This window comes from Grus americana, chromosome 4, assembly GCF_028858705.1.
Source record: "Grus americana isolate bGruAme1 chromosome 4, bGruAme1.mat, whole genome shotgun sequence".
NCBI lineage: Eukaryota > Metazoa > Chordata > Aves > Gruiformes > Gruidae > Grus > Grus americana.
The window spans coordinates 1568040-1590327 of NC_072855.1; the positions used below are offsets into that span (position 1 = coordinate 1568040).

The following is a 22288-nucleotide window of genomic DNA, read 5'->3' on the forward strand; positions in this document are numbered from 1 at the left end:
ACCAGCCAGTTACGTCGACCGCTGCAGCCTGATACAAAACCCCTCACGTTCCAATAAAAGAGGAAAAACCGTAACAGTTTGGCTGTGTCGAAGATGCCCAAGGTCAACAGCTGGAGGCTATTTTGGCTGAAGCTGGTGGGAGACTCAAGGCTCCAGCACAGAGCAGCACAGCACTGATCACATCGGGGGGTGACGGTCGCAACCAGCTCCCGCAGGCAGAGCTGAAAGTGCTTGGCTTTTTCTTTTTTTTTTTTAATAATGTTATTTTATTCTGACTTTTGTTTGGTTTGTCACCAAATGACACTTAATTTGCGGAGTAAGCAGCTCCGTGGCAAGGTTTTTCCTACACGGGCATCAAGGGGTCTCGGCACTACGAATTGCATCTATTTGCTTACAAGCACGAGCGAATACATCCAACAGCAAAAGCGCAACTCCGGGCTTTTGTAACCACGTATAATCGTGGGATCCAGGATACAAGAGGATCCAGGATAAAAGCATGCACAGGAACCCAAGATTTTTCCCTCGCTTTGACTGGGCTGTCAGAGTCAACAAGCAACATCTACTTTATTTTTTTTTTTTTTAAAAATAGGAAAATAAATAAATAGAAGGAAGGGCAGGGGGTGGCGAAGGGAAGTACCTCGGGACGCGGCTGTTACAGCTGAGCACGGGACAGCGTTTTTGAAGCCTTACGGAGGCACACAAACACACGACCGGGCCGAGGGCTTTTTGCAGACGCTCAGTAGTTTGCAGCAAAGCTGGGAAGCCGCTAGGGTTGGGGTTTTTTTTTTGTATATGCACATATGCAAAAAACATCAAGAAAACGGAGGATTCCAAGAGCCGCGTCTTTTTCCTTGCACACCATCCAAATGCATGGCAGGATATTTTTAATTAAGTGCTTTTTAAAAGTCTCTAGCATGGAAACAGTCGTGCGCAGAGCCTGGCGCACCCGAAATGAGCACTGCCTGCGTTGGAGCACCCAGCTGCTCTCTGGTCTCCTGAGATGCTTCAGAGATCTGTGCAAGGACCTTCCCACTGGACACGGGTGGGAAAACACTCCTGGCAGTCCGGGTTAGGCGTACAACAGCATTGTGCTTTGAGAAACGCTAGGAATTACATGCTTTATCCTTGTTAGCCACTTGATTGAATGGCAGACGCTCTCATTAATCACGTAACCATCTGACCCCAACTCTCCCACCAGGCTGGAGGTTCAGCCCGTGGCATCAAACTCCCATTCCAAATCTGCGGCCTTCCGCTTTCCTTACGTGACCCTCGTGTTTTAAACAATAAAAGCTAAACAAGCCCCGTCTACCTGCTCTCTTTAATACTTCGCGCTGTTAACGAGCTGCGCTGCAAATGCCCGCGCCGGCATCTTGCGCCGAGAAACGGCATCCCGAGCCAGGGAGGTGCAGGGGCCAGCAAGGGAACAGCTACCAAAACCCAGGCAAAACCCAAAATACACGGGCAGAGCACGTCCCCACAGCTCAAACCGCTTCTCCTTCCCGCTGAGGGTATCTCCGCGGCATGGCTCAACACCCCCGGCAGCAGGAGGGAACCCTAAAGCGAATTGCGCCGGTTACCGGATCGTACAAACCTGGGGCTTTGGACTTGCCACGGTGGCAGTTTGGCAGCTTCTTCCCCAGCACTAAATTGTTATTTTTTGACATTTAAATGCAAATACTGCAAGGAAACGCGAGCAGCAGACCGAGAAAGGACGGTGCTGTAGATTCACTGCAACCCTTGGGAGAGGACGGCGACCCGTGGACCTGCTGGGTGGGCTTGGACAAGGCACGGGCCTGATGCTCCTCAATTTTCTCCTCCTCCCATGCTCACCGCGTGGGTCTCCACAGAGATCATTCACCTCTGAAAAAGCCACCAAGACCCCGTGACAAGAGGCGTCAAGGGAAAATCGTGGTGCTCCAACCCTGGAGGCACCTCCGCCTGCAAAGGAATTAAACCCATAAATAACCTGCATTTAACGGGTCTCTTTATACGCGCACCAGAAGCGTGAAGCAGCCCTAATTTTTCTCAGTCCTACTTGTGCCTCCTAATGCGGAGCGAGGGTCTCTCCTGGTCCCCGTGTCCACGGGCTGAGACTTTCCGAGTTACTTGACGCAAACCAGAGCCGTGGCCCGACCGTGATCGGAGCGCGCAGCTCCACAACTGGAACGAACGAGGAAAAAAAAAATTGAAAAAAAAAAAAAAAGACGTATTTCATCCTCCTCTTTTGTGGCTTTTATTTTCTTTTGTATTCGCTTTGGGAATAACATTCTTTCCATTGGGAAGAGCCTGATTTTCCATTAAATACAAAGCAGCTGCCATTTTGGAAACAAAAAGTTGATTAAATACAGATTTTTTTTTTTCATTTTTTTCCCTAACGGATGAAGAGCTAGAACCACGCTTCTTTCTGCTGATTTATCAGGGTAAAGCATCTGCCATTTATGGCAGTAGGAAGGCTTAAAGAGAGTGAACTGAACCGCTTCATCTTTCCTATATCATTTTATAATTATAATTTGATGTTATAAATAAAAGGGGAAAGATCTTGAGGCTTGGAGCACGGCACACCAACGCCAAGGGTTTCTCACCCTTCGCACACACACGGATGCTCCAGATTCCCCGTTTACGCAGATTTCTGCTTGCCGAGACGCCGAAAGAAGGGTCGGCGTGTTGCCGTGACGTACGGCCGCCTGTTGGAAACGCAACTAATACATGACTTAAGGCCCAGATGTTGAACAGACTGGAAAAAAAGATGAGCTCAAAACAAAACAAAAAAAAACCCCAGACAACCGCCTACTCCATTTCTATTCCGTGAGCCATCAACATCCAACTCGGGAGATTTCTTATTTTTTTTTTCCCAAGCAGAGCCAATTACCGAGTGACCGACAGGAGCAGCGTATGAAACTTCAGCTCGTTTTACGTTCTTCCAAAAACTAAATCATACGTTAAGTTTCCGTTTTCAATATTTAGATGTTATAGTTGGAAAACAGAGAGAAGAAAAAGATGGATGGTGAAAGCTGTAGAAATTACTGTTACCTTGCTTTTTAATTAAACCGTCAGGCTCTCGTTATTTATTGCCGTTCATGAAACGCAATCAAGAAAGGCCACGGTGATCGTGAGACATCCGTAAGGATCTCCACTTTTAAATGCTTTTCTTGCTCTCTTTTGCTCTCACATCCAACCTAGGCTGCAAGATCCAAGGAGAACGTATCTCCACCTAAAGGCACCCCTATGATGGTCACGAAACGACGTCTTCTTAATTACAGCCACTTCGACCACACCAATAGCACCCAATGGCGCCCAGGCGGCTGTCGGCTCCGAACGATGGGCACGAGCTCCCAACCCTTCTCCGTGCAACCTCAGTCCAAGTGATTTCTGCACGGGGACCCCAAAGGACATTGCATGGGCAGGGTGGGGTCCTCTAGGGCAGGTGGGTCTCCTCCCGTGGGTAAGTCAAGCAAGATAGCTGGGGGCTTTGGAAGCACACGTGGCGTTCATCGGTGTTCCTTTGCGTGTTCACGATTTAAGAGAAGCCTTACAAGATTCCAGGTTGCCAGCGGATGAAGTAAGAGGAAAGCATATAATTGCAAAGTCTATTGTTTCGCTTAAATTCGCTAAAGCGGGGGAAAAAACCCCAAACCCATACTTCTGGTTGGGTTTTTGGAAGGTAGAGGCTGGGGCTCTGGTACAGGAAGCAGCAGGCACGTTTGGATTCCTTACGCTGAGGATGGATTTTCGGCTGCCAAATTCCCCGTACCGCACATCTGATTCTTTGTCTATGTACGTGCATGCAAAAGTAAGCATAAAATAGCTTTATAAATCTAAGTTTGTAAAAGAAAAATCAAAGCCAAACATGCCAAGGTGACTACACAAAGGGAAGCAGTACCTAGGGAAGCGTGCACACGCTGGTTTAAAGGATTTATGGGACTGGGCATTTTAGCTTCAATTAATTTTCAAAGTGCTGAAAGCAGACAAGAAACCATGTAATTACAAGATAACTTGGCTTACCCGGATCCAAGTTAACTAGCGCTCCTGGGTTAATCAGAGGTCAGCCTTCTCTCCAGCCAACAAAGCTAAATCCACCGTATTTCAATGCTTTGCTCCTTGCTTTAAAGCAACCATTCGTTCTTGTTTCGACCCCTTCCTTTTGGGAAGTATTTGGGATTTCGGAGGCGCTTGGGAAGACCAGGAAAGTAACGCACAGCCCCCAGACCGCAGCCAGGCGGGCAGCACGGGACCACACAACCATGCAAGCGCTGCTCCAGTCACCAGCCCATCTTCTCCCCACCAAGCGCCCTCCTTTGAAGGGTGTTTTGCCCAACCTTCAGGGCAAACTGGTCCACGCAACCCCCCAAGAGACTCGGATCACCTCTGGAGAGCAGAGGAAGCCCCCTGAGGACCATACAGGCAGGATTTTGGATGCTGCTTCTGCCCCGTCCATGTCTGCGTTCCAGGCAACTCTTTTTTTTTTTCCTTTTCTTTTTTCATGTGTGTCTGTATCTACACCCCCAAGAAACTTCCAGGATTAGCCACAACTACTTCCCACCGGACATTTTAAACTCCGTTACAATTGCTCCTTTGTCCTGCTATTTTGTGCAATCAGATTTTTATTTTTCAATCTCGTTTAGACAGACAGATTAGTGATTTATTTCCACCAATTAATACAAACTACCTAGAGAACACAAAATTAGAAGGGTTAAAAGGAAAATTAGAATCTGTTGCAGTTAAGAACAAAACCGACTAAGAGCAGGCTAGCAAAGTCCCACCATATAAAGGGATTACTCCATTCCTGACCCTTTCCAGGGGACCTCCAGGTATTATTTTTCATTGATTTACCTTAATTAAACTAATGCACCCCTCTCCATAGGAAGCTGACTCCATAGCTGTCTAGGCACTGGATTCAATTAAAGAAATAAATACATCTGGCTTCTAAATGGTTGAAAGCCTTGAAAAGCCAGAGGCAATACCACTTTCTGCATCTGTCTCTCTTAGGGTACGTCCTAAGGACGCCACGCAGGATGGTCGACGTTCAGCGTCGCTCCTGGAAACTTGCGGCCGCGGGGGGGATGCCCGAAGCATCCCTGCCTGCTCCCCGGCAGCGCGGGCAGCGTCCGCAGCCCTGCCAGCAACCGAGCCACGGCTTCGATGGAAGCTGGCCTCAAATTGCTTTAACAAGGCTCTTTCTTTCCAGAAGCTGGCGTTGATTTGAGACCTCGATGTTGACTTAGAAACCCCCAGGTGCCCAGAGCCTGCAAATACTCAAGGCTTAGCTATGCTCAGTTTCCAGGAAAAGGGGTACGAGCACCCAACCGCGGCGTGAAACATCAATACTACCGTGGCAGCTCAGCATTAAAATGAAGAGCGGGGGTTAAAGGCAGAAAAGCAGAAGCTGGGGTAGAGGCTACTCCTCCGCGCCGGCCGCATCTCACACCGCACAACTGCGTCGAGCAGGGCTGCACCGACAAAAAAAAAAAAAAAAAAAAAAAAAAAAAAAAAAGGAGACGCGCTTTGTTCGCACGTGCTTTGGCTTGCAGACACGGGAATAGAGGAAACAAGGTAGCTCGAGAGCACTTTGTTTGCATCTATCCACGGAAATGCCGCAGCTTTTTCTCCCGCACATGAAACAAGCAGAAATGACAACAATTAGAGGGGTTCGTTGAACCAGAAGGCAGGTCCGAAAGGTCTCCTTCGCTTTCTTTGTGCTAATTGCCCTAATCCAAAGAGGGCGAGAGAAAACGTCAAGAACCCCCGTGATTTTCTGGAGAAAATACTATTCTACCACTCCAGCCGGAGGGAAGGCTTAGTGGTCTGAGCCCCGGGTCGGAGCACGTAGACCAGGAGGAACGTCAGGCTGAAATCCCCGTGGGGGATTTGTCTGAACAAAGTAAGAGGGAGCGAGGGGGGGTTTTACAAAGATCATTTCTCTTTCAAGCCGAGGCTGAAGATCCCATCGTGCTTTCCCTAGTAACAGGCATTTCTCCTAATTCCCCGCACATTTAGGGATGCATGGGGGATAAAAGGAGCCAGTTAAATGCGACGTGCTCTAAAAGCAACAATTTAGTAACGCTACTGCAACAGCGCATTTGTGGGCGACCTGTCTGGAAGGAAACCCTTTCCCCTGGTCTCTATCTTATCGATTTAAACTTCTACTCAATCTTTTCCTTTCCTCCCTAAGGACCTTTTCTGGTTCAACTCACTCTCTAACACTTGAGGTGCGAGCAGAGCAGACCAAACGCGCACGACACGCAGTCTTGTACTCACCGACATTGTAGAGTGGACATCTACATCCCCCTACAGAGGACAATACAGGGAGTTTAAAGTCAAATGCAGAAGAGAGCAAAGCAACAAGCGAGAAAGGCAGAGAGGTACACATTGGTCATCGCCCGTAGGTGCCTACAACCCATCAACGCTTCAAGCAAGGCACCGGCAGAGTATTAAAAAAGCAAAATATGGGTTCCTTGAACCTGGTTTAAGGAGGATGAGGAGGAAATCTAAGTACCACAAGACCAGTTTTATTGCTACTAAGTACGCTCTGCAAGTCAACGTCCACGTGCCCCAGCTCTCCCACCTGTAAGATGGAGGCAATGGATGTCAAACCCTAGCAGGGATCAGCTCAAGCAAAACTTGCTCAGCTCTTCTGAGGGCAAGGGGACATTATCTAAGCACAGACAGAGCTTGTGTAAATCTAAAGAAGGTGTCTTTGGTGCTTGTATGATGTTTTCACGACAGTTATTTTCCACTTGGGTCCCTCCCAGCGTGGTCAAGACTGTGGTTGGTGCAAAGTTCAAGACATTTTACTTCCATGCACAGCGCTTTCCCTTTTAAAATATTACAGAGGGATTTGGCTTTTTAAATAAAAACATAGGCAATCGTTCTCTTTAAAAAGAAAATAAACACCTCCAAAGCTGTTTCTACCAAAGCAAGCGCCGCCGCGGCCGGCGTATTTATTTGCAACGGGGAAGAGATGCCAATATGGTGAATAAGGCAAAAACATTGCAGGCAGAGCGGCCGCAGCGTTCGCGCAGCTCCAGCTGAAATCTGTGCCTGCCATCTGGCAAAAATAAGCACAAAAGGAAAAAAAAAAAAAAACAAACACACCAACCTCAACCCAAAACCCCCTTTGCAGAGAGTTCACGCTGAACTGCTCGAGACAGCAGAGGTTAGAGTTTGTTCGATCGCTGAAAGATTGCTTCCCCTTCCCAGGTCAGCATCACCTCTTGACCTGCCCTGATTACCTTCCAAAGGAGGTTATCAAGATACAAGACTAACAGAGGATTAAAGGAAACTTAAAATAAAAACAAAACACCCCCCTTTTCCCCCAACTCTGCTCCCCTCCCCCAAGAAAACATCCTTGCTTTGTTAACCTGACAGTTCACTGTAGGTGTTGACACAACCCTCCATCTCCGAGAAGCTTAATGTCAACAAATCAGTGTGTTTGGAGTAGCCCTGTCAATGCGATTTACATTAACTTGTCTAACAAGAAATAAAAACAACAATCAGCCATCAAAGACAAAAGGCTTTTTCAGTCATTCTTTTAAAAGTATTATGCTGGAATTGTTAATTTTTGAGGCCATGGCCCTTTACTTGCTGAAAACCAGAAACCACCTTTTTTTTTTTTTTTTCCTAAAATACTTTTTCTTTTTTAAAAGTTTTTGGGGTTTTTCCCCTGAAAAAAACCTAATTTTCTTTTAAAGGAGGCCCGAGCATCCCATGTTAATAAGCTCAGCAGCAGCAGTAACCGACTCTCCCTGGTTAACGCAGGAAGAGGGCAGCCTTGAAGCCAAATGTTAATTATGCTTTGATTTCCACCAGCGTGTTATTTGCTTTGAGACATTTTGGGCACTTAGCGGAGCATTTTTGAATTGTGGCTCTAAACCACCATGAAAATTTCGTGCAGCAGCGGTATGCACCAAAACCCCATTAACTTCACCATGAACTCTTCTTCCCCCGCCATGAGCCAGGACTACCTTTGGTCTGGGTTATTTTTCCTGCAGGGGGGTTGGACCAGATGACCTGCTTGCCCAGAGAGGTGGTAGATGCCCCATCCCTGGAAACTTTCAAGACCACATCGAACGGGGCTCTGAGCAACCTGATCTAGTTGAAGATGTCCCTGCTCATTGCAGGGGGGTTGGACTAGGTGGGCTTTAAAGGTCCCTTCCCACCCAAACCTTTCTATGACCTCCAGAGGTCCCTTCCAACCTCAACCATTCTGGCATTCCCCCCAGTAAATACAGGAAAAATTCAGTCTCATGTATCCAAAAAGGGAAACACAAATCCTAATGCCCAAATCTTGGCTTAGCGTCACCTTTTAGCTCGCTCAGCATCTCTGCACCTCTTCACCCCCTCTCTGAAACGTTGACTTGAGTCAACCGGACCCTCAAGGCCATTTGATCTGCCTTGCACTGAGCTGGAGCCTTGACCCCAGAAGGTTTCCTGCAGACGAGCAGCCCCATCCGAGACAATGGGATTACTCACACCCGTCAAGGAGCCGCCTGCATTTTTGCAGGCTCAGGACTTTCGGCTCCGTTCTATTACAGGACAGCACTTTTTGTTGGTGTAATTTTAGCACAGTAACCGTCGACATGCCCAGGCTGAGTTTCTTTGATCAGCAGGTGAAGGTTTTTCTCGGTGTTATTACTGTCGTGACAAAAGGCAGGTGAGTAGCTCGGCTCCTGCCACTTAGTCATCTCTTTTCTTCTAAAAAACTGCCGCAAGTTCAAATACTAGGAGAGCATTTCTCACTTATTTTAAAATATTGTGTAAATTCAGCCAACGTGAAGGTACCAGCTCTGGAAGACAGGGGCATTTCCAAGCCAGGAAAGGACACGAGGACAGGAAGGGACCGTGTTGCACGGAGGTCACTTCCAGGGACAAGAAGATGCTCCAGTCTCCAAGGATGGTGCACAGTCACTTGCTTTTCCTCATGAGCTACTAGCAGTGTGGAAATCCTATATTTTATAGCTGGAACAGGCCGCTAACTCGTTTCATACCGGACAGATCATAACGCTACGGTGCAAATAATTTGGGCTGGATTCAGACTAGCAGTATAGAAACAACTCTCCCTTGCCACTAGCAATCCTGCGATATCCTCTTTTACTTACAACTCACCCTTTTGGAAGACAGTTCCTTGCCCTCTTGAACCCCTCTCGCTCTTTCCTTTCACAAATGAAGCTCGTCCCACAGAACTGGTGCTTTCCGAAACATCTCTGCCATTCTGCGGCATCAGTTTAGGCAGATGTGGGCCTCTACATGTCTTATCTCCTACATTTCATTTAGCAAAATGCAAAAATTTTCACGTTTTTCTAAATAAACCACTGGAAAAAAGGCCCTTGACGCTCAGAAGAACAAACCAGCAGAGACACCAAGGAAGCTGGGGGCCTTTTTCATGTACTCTGACTTTTCTTCTGACTTGCTCTCACCCACCGTTGCCTGCAAGGGTATGTGGGGACCCATCAGCAACATTGAATGACGGCATCTTTGTAGAGCTCCTCTAAAGGAAGAAACTCCAATACACATAAAAAAATCCCAGAGCTACGTCTCCTACGAACCTTTTAACCAGACCTACAGCTTCACAAATCAGATCGCAGCATCTGATTGACTTGCCTCCCGTCTCACAGGGCTGTGGGGAGGATCAGTGCCGTGCAATGCTTTGAAGATAAGGTGCTGCGTGTGTGCTGGTTGAACAGCACCGGCATCTTAGCCGGCACCTCCACCACGGCAAGCCACAGACAGCCGCCTTCTCAGCTGGGTCCTTTCTAATTCAGTTCTGGAAGAGAAAAGGCTGCTTCAATCTGTCTCGGTCCTTTTTAGACCAATTAGCTGCCCTCACAGTCTCCAAAACAATTTTGACTTATTCGAAAAGGAAATATTAATATTTAAGGAAGATAAATCACTCCAGGTCCATCTAATAAATCACTGTGGGCATCTCTCCCCATCCTCATCTCTCCTGCTAGCCACGCTTCATGCTCTGGTGCAGAGACCAATCTCCCTGTCAAACTCCATTACCTGCTTGTGTAAGTACCCCCACAGTACGATGCGTGGAAGTGGTTTCCAGGTGCTAACCCGTCCCTGTGCAGCCACATCGCCTTTTTTAAGGAGAAATCCATCAGCTGAGGAATCCAGCCATCTCCAAGCACATCCAGACTCCGGAGGGCACCTGCCCTACGCCTGCTCGCCTGGCCACCGGCCACGCTGCTCAGGGTTGCCAACGGAGGGGACGTTTTCCCAATAAACCTGGCCTGAACAAGAAGATGAGCAAAAGCCCTTCCAACCTCTCTGCGCAGGAGGCAACGCTTTATTTAGAAGTTTGTTCCACTGATAAGAGAGCCAAGAAAGCACCTTCTCCTCAACAGCACCTCCAGGTACAGAGAACTGGGAAAACCACTTTCATTTCTGGTTTGGTGGCTTCTCCATCCACAGCAGATCAGTCCTTATTCTTCCATCCCGCTACCAAATCTTCCTGCCGTGATAGAGGAGGCCAAAGACATGAGCCATGCAGGAGACTGCAAAGTTTTGGGGCTGTCACGCCTCCTAAACCGGCTCTGGAGTGCTTGAACATCCTTCCAGTAGAGCAACCCCAGCGGCAGAAACAACCAGAATGGAGTTAAGGAAACTGCCGTTGCGTGCAATCGGTCTTTTCTTCCTGTTTACATCCAAGCTCGTGGAAGGTGCCCAGCATGTGCCGGCGTACTATAAATCCTGGGCACCCACTAACGACAAATAAATAACAGACCAGTAAAGAAGAAAGATCTGAAATTGCTTTTACGACAAGTTTAGTGTTTGGTGGATTTGCTTTTTCAAAATACCTGCTGATTGAAGCTACTCATAAGTATATATCCAGACAGCTCAGAACAAATCTTATTTAAAGGAAAAAAAGCTGTTTGAGCAAAAATGAAACTCCCTGATGATTATATTTTTCCTATTCAACGGGACACTACTCAGCCAACTGCAAAAACCAACATAAAATAGATTTTTTTGATCGCAATAACAGCATAAACACAGGCATATTTTAGACAGCAGAGAAAAGAAAGAAACATATGCTGCCTTCCAACGCAGAGCAATATTTTGATGTAAGGCATCCAGTGACTTGACAAACATTTGGAAATGTATCTGCAGTTCAAATAATAGACATTCTGATACTGGGATCTCTTGAAAAAAATCTTGAATGCCCACTAAGCTGAAAGTTAACTGATCTAAAATAAAGGTGGCTAGTGAATTATGATCCTACTTCCACATGGTGGACTGCGATATTTCCCTCATGCATGTATATGTAGGCTTGCAAATTCTTGGGGAGACTGAAGCCCAACTTCAGGTTACACATGAAATAGTTTGCTTCATAAATGAATTTGTTATTTCATAACACTTGACAGTACAAGGTCCCACTTCCATAAAGTTTGGGCAACCATGAGTTTCAACAGCGCCATCAGGTGCCCGTGCGCTCCCCAGACAGAAAAAGAAAGCAAATCGGTGGAGGTCGCTTACCGGGAGGTGGGTGAACACAGCAAACGTGCTGCGTAGAAAGCCAATGAGATCCACAAGGTAGTCGCTGGCCCTGCTGCCTGGCTCCATGGCCATCCAGTCGTAGTCCGCCAGCTGCAAGAACTGGTCTATCTTCTGGTTCAGGTTAGTGTAAATCTCCTCCTCGGCAGCATGGCGGGCATCCTGGGAAACAAGACAACGTTACATGGGATGGAGTCTCCACACCACAAGTCTACACCAGTAACAGGACATGAGACTGACCCAACCTTGAGCCCTAGAGGCAGCACAAGACAAAGTGCCTGTAGGCAGCTACCTGGCTGCTACAGCCTCAGGTTAGCTCAGGCTGGTGGGACATGTGCCACCAGGTCAGCGGTAGGCAAGATCAAGCTGGTCTCTACCTCTGATGCAACCTGGGGACCAGGAGGACAAATCTAGTGCAGGATGGGAGAGAGAGAGATGGGAGAGGAACGTCCCATATGAAAAAAGGTTGAGACCCAGCAAACTGTGTGCAGGTATGGGGTGCAGGAGAGCCACAGAGGAGCCTCCCTGCCAGAATAAGGGTAGGAAAACTCACTCTTAGGCCAAACAGGTAGATGATGCCAGAAGGGACAACGACTGGACTTCCCTGGGGACACGGAGCCTTAGTCTCCTGCTGAGTTACCCCAAGGGCAAACCTCACCTAAGGAATTCCCTACTGTTGCTCGAGTCCTCGGTGCTGTTCTCGGTGCCATCTCCTGCCCTCCTGTCACGGGACACAAATCAGGCACCCCACAGTTGACCCAATTATGGCCTTAAGATTTCATATCAAGTATCTGGGTGGACATTCCTGGGTTATGATTTAAAGATTTAAAGACTGGGAAGTCTAGCAGTTTCTGCCAGCCCTGATTTTTAGGGGATAATGCTAAAAGGAGTGGAAAGATACAGAAATACAAGTTCTGAAAATCTATTCTCCTCTTGGGTGAAAGAGGAGAGCTTGCGTTCATGGCCAGACGAGCGTAACACTGTACGGTGCTCACACAGCAAAATGGAAATTCATTAAAAAAAAAAAAATTCAGACTTTTGCTTAAAAGCTGCTTAATCCTTTAGATAATAAGTGCTGCAGTCACAGCCTGTAAATTAGGTCTACAAAGGCTCACGATCTCGACAGCAGTAACGCTCCGAAGGACAAACCCAAAACCTAGTCTGATGGCGTAAGCTTCCCAGGATATGACAAAATTACCTGTCAGCTCAGCTTAGCTCCCTACACACACACATCCACACATGCGCTGGGAAAGCAGATACTCTCCAACCAAACACCAAGAGCGACTCCCCGGAGGTGGATCTACCAGCCTTCTCACCTTGAAGGTCGTGGTCCCATAGAGTTTCGTAGTGTGGACAGTTTCTGGAAGTACATTAGTGATATTGGTTATGAATTCCTCTAGGAACTTGCAGGATTTCTCCAAATGGGTCGTATTTATAATAATCTGTACAAGCTGCAAAGGCAAAAAAGGTATTCAACCGTCGTGCTCCTCAAGCTAGGGACGTGCCAGGTTAATGGATGCCAATTCATAAGAACTTCTGGCACGAAAAGCTGACGCTGTACAAACATTCTAAGCTTTGCTACACGCTCAAAAGCTCTCCTCCTTTAACAACATCAGAAACTTAAATAAAAGATAATTTGGGGGGGAAAAGCATTTCCCATGACAGCCACTAATACTACAAAAGATTATTTTTTTTAATGACTTTCCTACATTCAGCCGTCTGTCAGTGCTCATTTCAGCGCAGTTCAAATACAACAGGCTTACAAAAAAATGCCATGTCAAGTCGCGAGTATTCTGTCTGCTAATGAACCCTAAATAACCCGTATCTTGAGTGACACCGAACAACGTCATGTTAAAGCATTTAACAGAGAAACCACAAGGTTTTACTTTTCCGAGGGTGGTGTGGGTGAAGAGCAGATCTCACCCTGGTATCTTTTTGGTTACCATACCCACCATTATCTGCAATTTTCTTACTGCTGTCTTCTCAGCTGCCTTCATACGGCACCGTTTCAGGACATTAAAGGCAACTACAGAGTAAAAGCCTCCGCTGAAGTCAACCAACGCAAACATTGACAATCTAGAGCAAACCGATCCGGACTTCCACTTCGGGATCACTGACTTGGAAGCACCATTAATTCCGTAAGCAGATACCTTTTTCCCCAAGCAGACTGCTGTGAATGTTTTCAAGGTGCAACATAAGCTATAACAAAACCTTTCCAAATAACGTCTAGCTCAGATATCATGCCAAAACAGTTCTCTCGCAGACACAGAAGGCATTATAATGCTCCGGGTTGATATAATTTAATTGCTGGAGTATGGTGTGGCACTCTGCAGTTACCTCCTCTAAAGAAATTATATTGAAACCCTCACAAATCTTCCGAATGAGATGGATTAATCACTGACTTGAGTGCTGCAGGCAGAGAAACACTGAAGTAACGCTACAAAGATTATAGCGTCCAACCACTGTTAGTGCCAGATGACATGAGAAGGGGCAACGGTCGCAGTTTGGGAGGTTCATCTTGGATATTAGGAAGGAAAAGAGTCATTAGGAAGGTAGTGCAGAACTGGAACAGGGTGCCCAGAGAAGCTGTGGGACCTATGTTTTGGAGAAATTAAAACCTGGGTAGAAAAAGCCATCGTTGACATGATCTGAGCGAGTAATAATCCCACGTTCACTGAGAAGCTGAGCTAGATACCTCCAGAGGTCCCTTCCAGTCAGCGCTTCTGCAATTTCAGTCACATTTTTGTTCTAAAGAAATCAAATTACAATCTATTTGAACTCCTCTTGTTTTGTACTTGGTCCCTAAAATGTATTACACAGGTAACTGCGGGGGGAGCTTCTCATTTCTGAATTCCTTGGGTTAATTCTGTTCTTGATTTTTGCCTTCGAACAAGCGCTCGTGTTTGCCTTTCTCTGGTTCAGATAGCCCTGATATCATGATCGTCATCTATTTTCCTATAGTTTCAAGTTAATTAAATATTAGGTATTTCCAGCTGTGTGAAATTCCTCCTAAAACTCCTCTCTGATCATCACAACTTGCTGGTCCAGATCAGCTATCAAACTTGAAGGCCCTGAATGCTTTGATTCTCTTCCACCACTTGCTATGAGTTTTCCTGCTCCCTCTCGGGCTCCTTCAAGTTCTGATCTTCTCTGAAACTCAGAGGGGTAAGACCTTCTTGTAGGGGTATTCAAATGAAAAAAAAATCATAGCGTCTTTTCCCTCTCTTTTGTTGAGGGATGCCAGGGTTGTTCAAAACATCAGCATTACTTGGAGCAGACTTGGTAGCAAACGGCAACATTCACTGCTGAGAGGTAGCCCCGAAAAACAGCAATGAAAAATAAATTAAAGAGGCTAACAGCCCAGGAAGGCTGGTAAACGGCCTTGCGTTACCTTGTCCACTGCTTGGAGGATGACATTTGGAGTGCCCAGAAACAGACGGTGTTGCTGTGTGCAAAAATTAAATCTAGGAAGTGATAGTTATATGCAAGGTACTTAAATACCTTTTGCAATCACTTTTGACACCAGAACTATGCTTGTGTATCATCCGGGAGTCTTCAACGCGCCCTTTGACTCCCGTGCTCCATGCAGTCACATCAACGTCTCTTCTTAAGTGGGAAGGATTTGAGAAACTCAGAAGAAAAACACAGCGTGCTTCCATTTGGACAAACAGGTCAATGGTTACAAGAGAAAAGAGGCAGGAGGGGATGAAGATGCTCAAAGTAGTTTTTCTTCAACCAAATTAGAAAAAAACCGATGGTAGAGACAAGCCCAGGAGAGAGCTGGTTGTACGTTGGGAAGTGGTAAGGAACAAGAGGGTGAAAATATGAGAAGAGATTTAGAGATGAACACCACTCTCCGGACATACTACATCTTTACTTTAAGCTCAGGTTGCACTACATAGGCTTTCCTCGCAAAAGTCCTCTTCAGCTCCAAAGCACAGGAAGAAGCCACTCTCAGCCCAAAGAAAGGCACCACCTTCGCTCAACGTGAAAGATGCCAAGAAACATCTACACCGTCTAACCTGGGCAAAAGCGGCTGAGGGGACTGTTGCGCTGGGTTTGCCCTTCCTACGCTCAATCACACTGTGGGAACGTTTGCAACGGCAGCAAAAAAGATCATTTTGGGGGGATGGATAGCGCAGGGGTAGTGTTGCATTCCTCTTTGCGGAGGGAGCCTTGGGAGGAGCAGGAGGGAAAAGGAATTTGCCCCCAGGGAGCAGAGAGATTCCAGACTCTGAGATAAAGGGCTGAGGAAGCATGGTGTGTAAATACACACCACCATAAACGCACTAAACTCTGCAAAACTCCCTTCCACAGGATATTTAGTGTCCAGAGAAGAGGACACGTTTCTACAGTACAGTCAATTGAACAAGTGCAGCTGTGTTAATATCTACTCATTGAGTAACAGCACACAGAGGTCCCACTAAGGTATCCGAACTGCCCTGGGTACCACACGCCTTCCCACAGAGCCACGATTTACGTGCCTTAAACTTTACAGAAATCTGACTTTGTGCACAAAAAAAGTATTGATACGAAAATACCAGTATCGAGTTTGTACTGTAGCAATGGTCTGAAATTGCTCAAACATCACGTCCCTCCTCTTCTTGGCTCTCCTCTGGTGCTCCTCAAAGTCCTCTTACTCTAATTCAGACGTATAATGCTCCACAAATTCAAAAGAGAAATAATGCCAACAGCAAAAAAGCTTCCTCTTTCCCACAATATAAAGCATTTCTTGCTTTGTACAGCTGTAAGGAGCTCCAAGGGACCAAAGCCCCTTCTGTCACTCTGCCCTAGCACTGAGTCTCCTCGAATCCGTGTCCTACCTCCGTCAGCCCGACGTTTTTCCTCTTGATGACATTCTGTAAACAGTTGCTCAGCGTCCGGGTCAGCAGCAGATTCGTAGATTTTCTAATCATATCATCAACTTCGGTGGAGCTGAAAAGCAGAATTTAAAAGAGAGATTTGCAAAACGCTCTATGAAAACAAAATCACTTGGAGCCCTCATCACCCGGGCTCCTTCCTCATCCTCTGCTAGCTGATCATCCATGGACCTCTTACAGGCACAGACATACTAATATATTCCAAAATACCAACAATTTAGGCCTTTTTGTGCACGTTTCCCTAAGGAAGAGGGACTCATACAGGCAGACCTACACCCCTGAGCCTCTCCTCTCCGAGGGCACGGTCCAGCGTGGGTAAGAGCCGCGCGCAGCATCAGCACCAGCCCGTGCAGCCCTGCCCTGCACGCGACGCTGGAGTTCTGCACGTTCAGTACGCAAGGAGAAAGGGATCGAAAGGCATACAATGGGGGGGCAAAACCACATCGAACCCCCAAAACGCCACCCCTGCAAAATCTCGTGGCTTTTTCTTTAACTGCATCAGACCGGAAGCTTTTGCAACACGCTCACGGTCTTTGCTGCCCCTCCAACGTGCACACCAGCAAGGTGCGACCCCTCCTTTCTGAAGGAGGTTTTGGAAACCCACCCCAGCACAGGCTCCTTTGATCTGTCGTTGGCCCTGCATTAGCCCTGACACCACGGGGCTTCATCTCTGGCAGCGCAGTGACAGGCAGCTGAGGGCCAAGAGAATTTCCAGCTGGAAAGCTGAGAAGCATTAATAACTTTAAGGCTCCCGGTAAATCAAGCTCGTGACCTTTTGCTCCTTCTCCTGCGTTACCTGACAAAAGGGCCAGATTACAAAGCAGGGATGGACAGGAGAAGCAAAAGCAAACCTTGCGGTTACCCCACCGCTGGCGTGCGAGGTGGGAGATGTCGGGGTGCTGCTATTGGGGTGCTGCTATTGGGGTGCCTGTTGGTGCAGGGATGGGTGCTGCCAGCCCTTGTCCAGCTCACACCTCCCGAATTTCTGTGCCTATTTAACATTAGAGCAGATGCACTGAGCCAAGCTCTGGTCCATCAGCGCCTGACGCTCGGGAAAGCAAGGCTGAGCCTTCTCCAACAGCAACCCCGTGGCCACAGCAGCCTCCTGGACCCGCTCATCCTCCCTGAGCATCCTTCAGTCAACTCAACTTTTGAAGACATTCAGGACTTTCCTTGTGCCGCTACATGAGAATTGCACTGAAATCCCTCAAATTCCCAGGAGAGGCGGCAAATATTACCCGCCGCTCGCGTCTCTGAGCAAAGTCATGCCTGTATTTCCGCGAGACCGAGAAAGTCGTGTCTTGCTGCAGCTTTCCCAAGGAAAAGCCCAGCTGCACAACTCCCCGTACGCCCAGCGGCTGCTCCCCACGCTGCGCTCCCCAACAGCTTTCTCTAATATTTCCTTTTCCCTGATGTTTAGAAGTCTGTTTTTCTGAGCTACACGCCTGCCAAGGGTTGACCAGTGTCTCCTTCTCAGTTGGACGCAAGCGGAGCAGGGCCAGCAGCTCAGCAGGACCCAGCTCCTGATAATTTAAATTCGATGTCATCAGCCAAAGTCTTCGTGTGGCTCTCTTCTAGATCATCACCGCTGATCCCTGTGAGTTTATTTTCCTCCTGCTTCGCGAGGAAGCACATCTTGTGCTAGCAATGCTCAGGGCTAGCCCACTCCACGTCCCAGACGGAGCCCTTGGCTCCTTCTCGCAGGGTTTTGATGTGAGGTCCAAGGTGACGCGCTTGGGTTTTTAAAAGTGCGGAACAGAAATCAAAACGTGGGGGGGAGTAGAAACCAGCCAAGTAATTTTCCAGGTCTTTGTACCATGGTAGGACTCTCAAATAAGGTTTTACTTAAAGATAAACAAAAAAAACCCCCCACAACCAAAACCCACCACACATGCATGCACCCCCCCCAGGCCCTCCGTCATCCCCCAGGAAGAACCAGATTGTCCCCAGGCCCCTCCACCAGACAATAGCACCGTTAAATATAGCAAGTACAATAAAATCTAACCCTGTGACGATCTACAGATGGTAAAAAGGAGATTTAAAGTGAAGGGGGGGTACAAAGGAACCCCGTGACACCGGGGGCAGCTGCCTGCTGCTGCCAGAGTGGTGTGGGACCCGGGGAAGGGGGCTGGGGAGCAAAAAGGGCTGGACCCGCGCTCAGAGTGGGTGAAGAAACAATTGCGTAGGGAGCAAACAATACACAAAGCTGTATCTTTGTACGAGCACTGTGGCCCTTTCGGGATTTTCCCTGAGAAATCCTGAAATGAAATATAGAGGGAGTCACAGAGCCCGTCCCTAAGGATGGTGGAGATGCAGAACGGCCGAGGTTGGAAGAGGAGCTGGTGGCCGGAGCTTCCAGCATCTACTGGAACCAAGAAAGCACAGAAGAAAAACACGGGGGTTTGGACATGACGTCAGCTCTTCTCACTAAACCAATGCAGCAACCAACGACGCTGCGCTGAAAAAGCTTGCTTTTTTTTTTTTTTTTTTTAATTCAAATGTCAACCTGTCATCAGGGCGTCGTAATTAAACAAGCCAGTTACTGTCTGGCTGCGTGTACGCCCTGAGACAGTCACGCTGTTGGCAGGAGCGGGATGCTGCCGGCCTCTGCCCGACGCCGCAGGCAGCGCTGACGGCACGAGGTTGCCATATCACCAAACGCTTTGCAAATCAAGGGTTTGCTTTGATCGCTCACTTCGGCTGCAGGAACATCTCAAGCGTGATAGCCTCAAGTAGTGCTTAATAATACTGCTTAGCACTTCCATGCCACTTTTACTTCTTCAAAGCACTTCTAACCGAGCTTTCTCTGCGCACAAGCACCATTTCCAAAGGTTTCCCAGCCTCGTTGTGTTTGTTGGCTGCCTAAGTTACAACCTGATTTTCTAGCTTGAGTTACATGGTGGGTCAAGCAGCCTCGCAACTCCTGTGGGTGGATTCCACCGGAGCGGAAGGATCCGTGACATCTCCCATGAGGTCCACACACTGAGTAAGGGAAAAAAAAATGGAAACACTCCTTGGAGGAAAAAAAAAAAAAAAAAAGAGCAGGATTTGACCAAGTGCTGGACTGCAATTCCCCAAATCTTCCTTGTTTCAACAGAAGAGGTAAGTGAGGGTGGCAACAGGAGCGATGGGCGTTAGCCCTCGCCTTGCCCAGCTGAAATGATGCACCAAGTAGCAGCTCACACCAACAGCCCAGACCCAGTGTCCAGACCAGCGGGGCCAGTTAGCAAACAGTAATGGTACCAGTCAGTTGTGTGATGCCAACTCTTGACTGTGAAGTAGAGGTTGGGTCTTGACTCAAGAGCAAGGTCGGATCTCAGTTCTCAATGCGCAAGAAGAAAATAAGACCCCCAGATGAACAATATTTTTCATGTGGGCTGCTCACTACGTGTGTCTGAAGTCAATTTGATCTACCAACTTCGTTACCAGGCTTGGTCTACAACCACAGACCTCTAGTGACACAGAAGCAATAACACGAGCTTCTCAAAGAAATCACCTTGATCCCCTCTCTCCTAAAGTGGGCTTCCAAAGGTCCAATCTGATTTAGTTATCCAAGCCTCCTATTTTTTTATTTTACTTTATTTTTAATAACTTTATGTAGTTAAATTATTTTCAGCACTTTAAAAATTATATCCCAAGTGCTTTCAGGATTGGTGCTTTGTTTGAAAAAAAAAAAAAAACCCAAGCAAAGTCCTGGTAGATTAGAGCTGACATCTCATCCTTGCACCCCCTGTTTTCCAAAGATATTCCCTATCTTTCAAATGGGAAATTCCACCAGAGCCGGCGGAAGCCTTCCAGCGAGTGGATACTTTCAAAGACATCTCCTCGATGAGCTCAAACGCACACTTTTTAACAAAAGCAGAACTGCTGAAAATGTAAAGGAGCTTTTCTTTCTCCTGATCAAATTAATAGAGCCAAACCAAAAAATACTGCAACGCCTATAAATGCATAGGAAGCTCCAAATTTTCCTCAAATACTTGCAAAGCAAAATAACTTTCACAAGCATATCTGCATAAAGGAGAACACTCCCGTCCAACAACTACAAGGAGCTAGTTTAAAAAAATAATTAGGAAAAAAAAAAATACAAGCTAAATTTTCTGCCACAGGGCTCTGTTCTTCAGGAAAAGACCGCAGAGGATTTAAGCGAACTGTCTGGGTTAATGACAGCTGATGTCCCGTATCCCATAGCAGTAGTCATGACCTTCAGGCCTCCCGTGACTGACGGGCTGACCCCAATCACTCCAGGGTGCAAGGTAAATGACAACCAAAGAAGAAAAAGAAAGAGAAGAGAAAGAAAACTTGCTGCCGGCTTTGTAGCCAAGCTTCCTAATAAAACCTAATTCAAGCTGTCAGGGTGAAATGAAGAAAGTGTCAACAGGGGTTTTCAGAGAAATATTCCAAATGTTTGGCTAGAAAAGCCAAGAGCTCGGCTCCCTTCCCCCAGCCCAACACCGCTCCTCAAAAAGGGCTGGAAAATCCAATGTCGAAAGGAATTTTAATAATGTGTCCGGGGGGACCCCTGAGGAGGCACCCAAGGGGACACTTTTCTTCCCTTCCCTGACAAACCCAATCATCTCCGTAATGGTGAAGAGCACAAAACTCGCAAGGGAAGTGCCAACAGAGGGGTTTGGTGAAACCAGCATCCGTGTGAAATCAGACCATTCTGTCGGCTTCAGAAACTGAGATGTTTAATGGTGACCCACAGGTTAAGAGCCCTGGGAGCCACCAAAGAGAACAACCTGCCACCAGTGAAAGGTTGCGATTAAACGTGGGGTGAGAAATGTCCTGTGCTTCCACATCAACCAAAGAGCTACCACGTCCTCTAGCAGGAGATGGAGAGAAAGTGTCTCTCCAAATTACTATCCCTCACACGAAGGAAGAGAATTGAAACCCTGAAGAGCCTTGTGTAGGCTGGAGATCTTCACATCAGCACTGGGGCAATCTCCAGTGTCAGGACATGAAGCTGCCAAGGGGGTGAACCCCCCAGCCATCCCCAGTCCAACCTCTCACTAGTACGGTGCTGCAAGCAGAAGGGAAGAAGGATCCCTCCTTCCAGTAAAAATCTCTTCATGTACCTCTACCAAGTTGAAGACATTACTGGGTGGAAAAAGAAAGCACCAACTTGCAGTTTCTGGCAAATATAGTTGTTTCCCAATCTCACACACATACACGTGGGTTTTAAACCAGCATCAAGGCGCCCTGGGATGGAGAAGGGAGGGTAAACACATGGAATGTTATTTGTATATAAACTCCCATGGGAAACAAGAAAAACAAACCCCCCAAACCAGCAGCCGAAACTCATTAACACACGGGGCAAATCAAAACCTCAAGAGTTTTCCTGCCAACCTGCTCCTTGAGGGACAGTCCGGAGAGGTCACATGGAGACTGTAGATGTTACACCAGGCACTGACCCGATGACAAGTGGACATCACTATCTTTCTCGAGACAACCAGATTTATCTATTTACTACAACTGACTCTCAGAAACGTCTTGGAGGAAACAGCCCCCTCACTTTTTATACAGCTAGCGTGGTCCCGCGCTATCTTTCCCTAGATGAGGCAGCTATTTTTGAAGACTTAGCCAGCCCTTTGCACACGAAGGATGCCACCACTCCAAGGAGACCACCGGCCACCTCCAGCCTGGACCTGGTACATCCAAGCAGCTGAGGCAGCATGAAGGGCTGAGGAAGAGATTCATATTTTTATCCCGTTGAGATCTTCCAGTGCAGACGAAACCTCCAGATTACAACTATTAGCACACTCATTCCCTACCTCAGATGAAGGTCTTCCGAAAACTTCAGACAGGCGTAGATGAATTCCTTAATCTGATTGTAAACTTTGGGCACAAACTCAGAAAAGGGGAACTTCTTTGGAAACGGCTGCTGTAAAATAGAGGAGAGAATTCAAGTCGAAGAG

The 22288-nt window shown here is 47.3% G+C and overlaps 1 protein-coding gene across 5 annotated transcripts in view; it reads right to left on the reverse strand.

Annotated features, from left to right (window-relative positions):
- EXOC6B (exocyst complex component 6B) overlaps positions 1-22288 on the reverse strand; it is a 306176-nt gene that overhangs the window by 96214 nt on the left and 187674 nt on the right. For 3 of the 5 annotated variants that reach the window (XM_054824526.1, XM_054824524.1, XM_054824521.1), the window contains 5 exons: positions 22145-22254; positions 16317-16428; positions 12810-12944; positions 11476-11655; positions 6256-6285 (listed from right to left, as the gene is read on the reverse strand). In XM_054824526.1, the coding sequence (XP_054680501.1) occupies positions 6256-6285; positions 11476-11655; positions 12810-12944; positions 16317-16428; positions 22145-22254 (567 nt within the window). The remainder of the gene's footprint in view (positions 1-6255; positions 6286-11475; positions 11656-12809; positions 12945-16316; positions 16429-22144; positions 22255-22288) is intronic. The other 2 variants (XM_054824522.1, XM_054824525.1) reach the window with 2 other exon arrangements.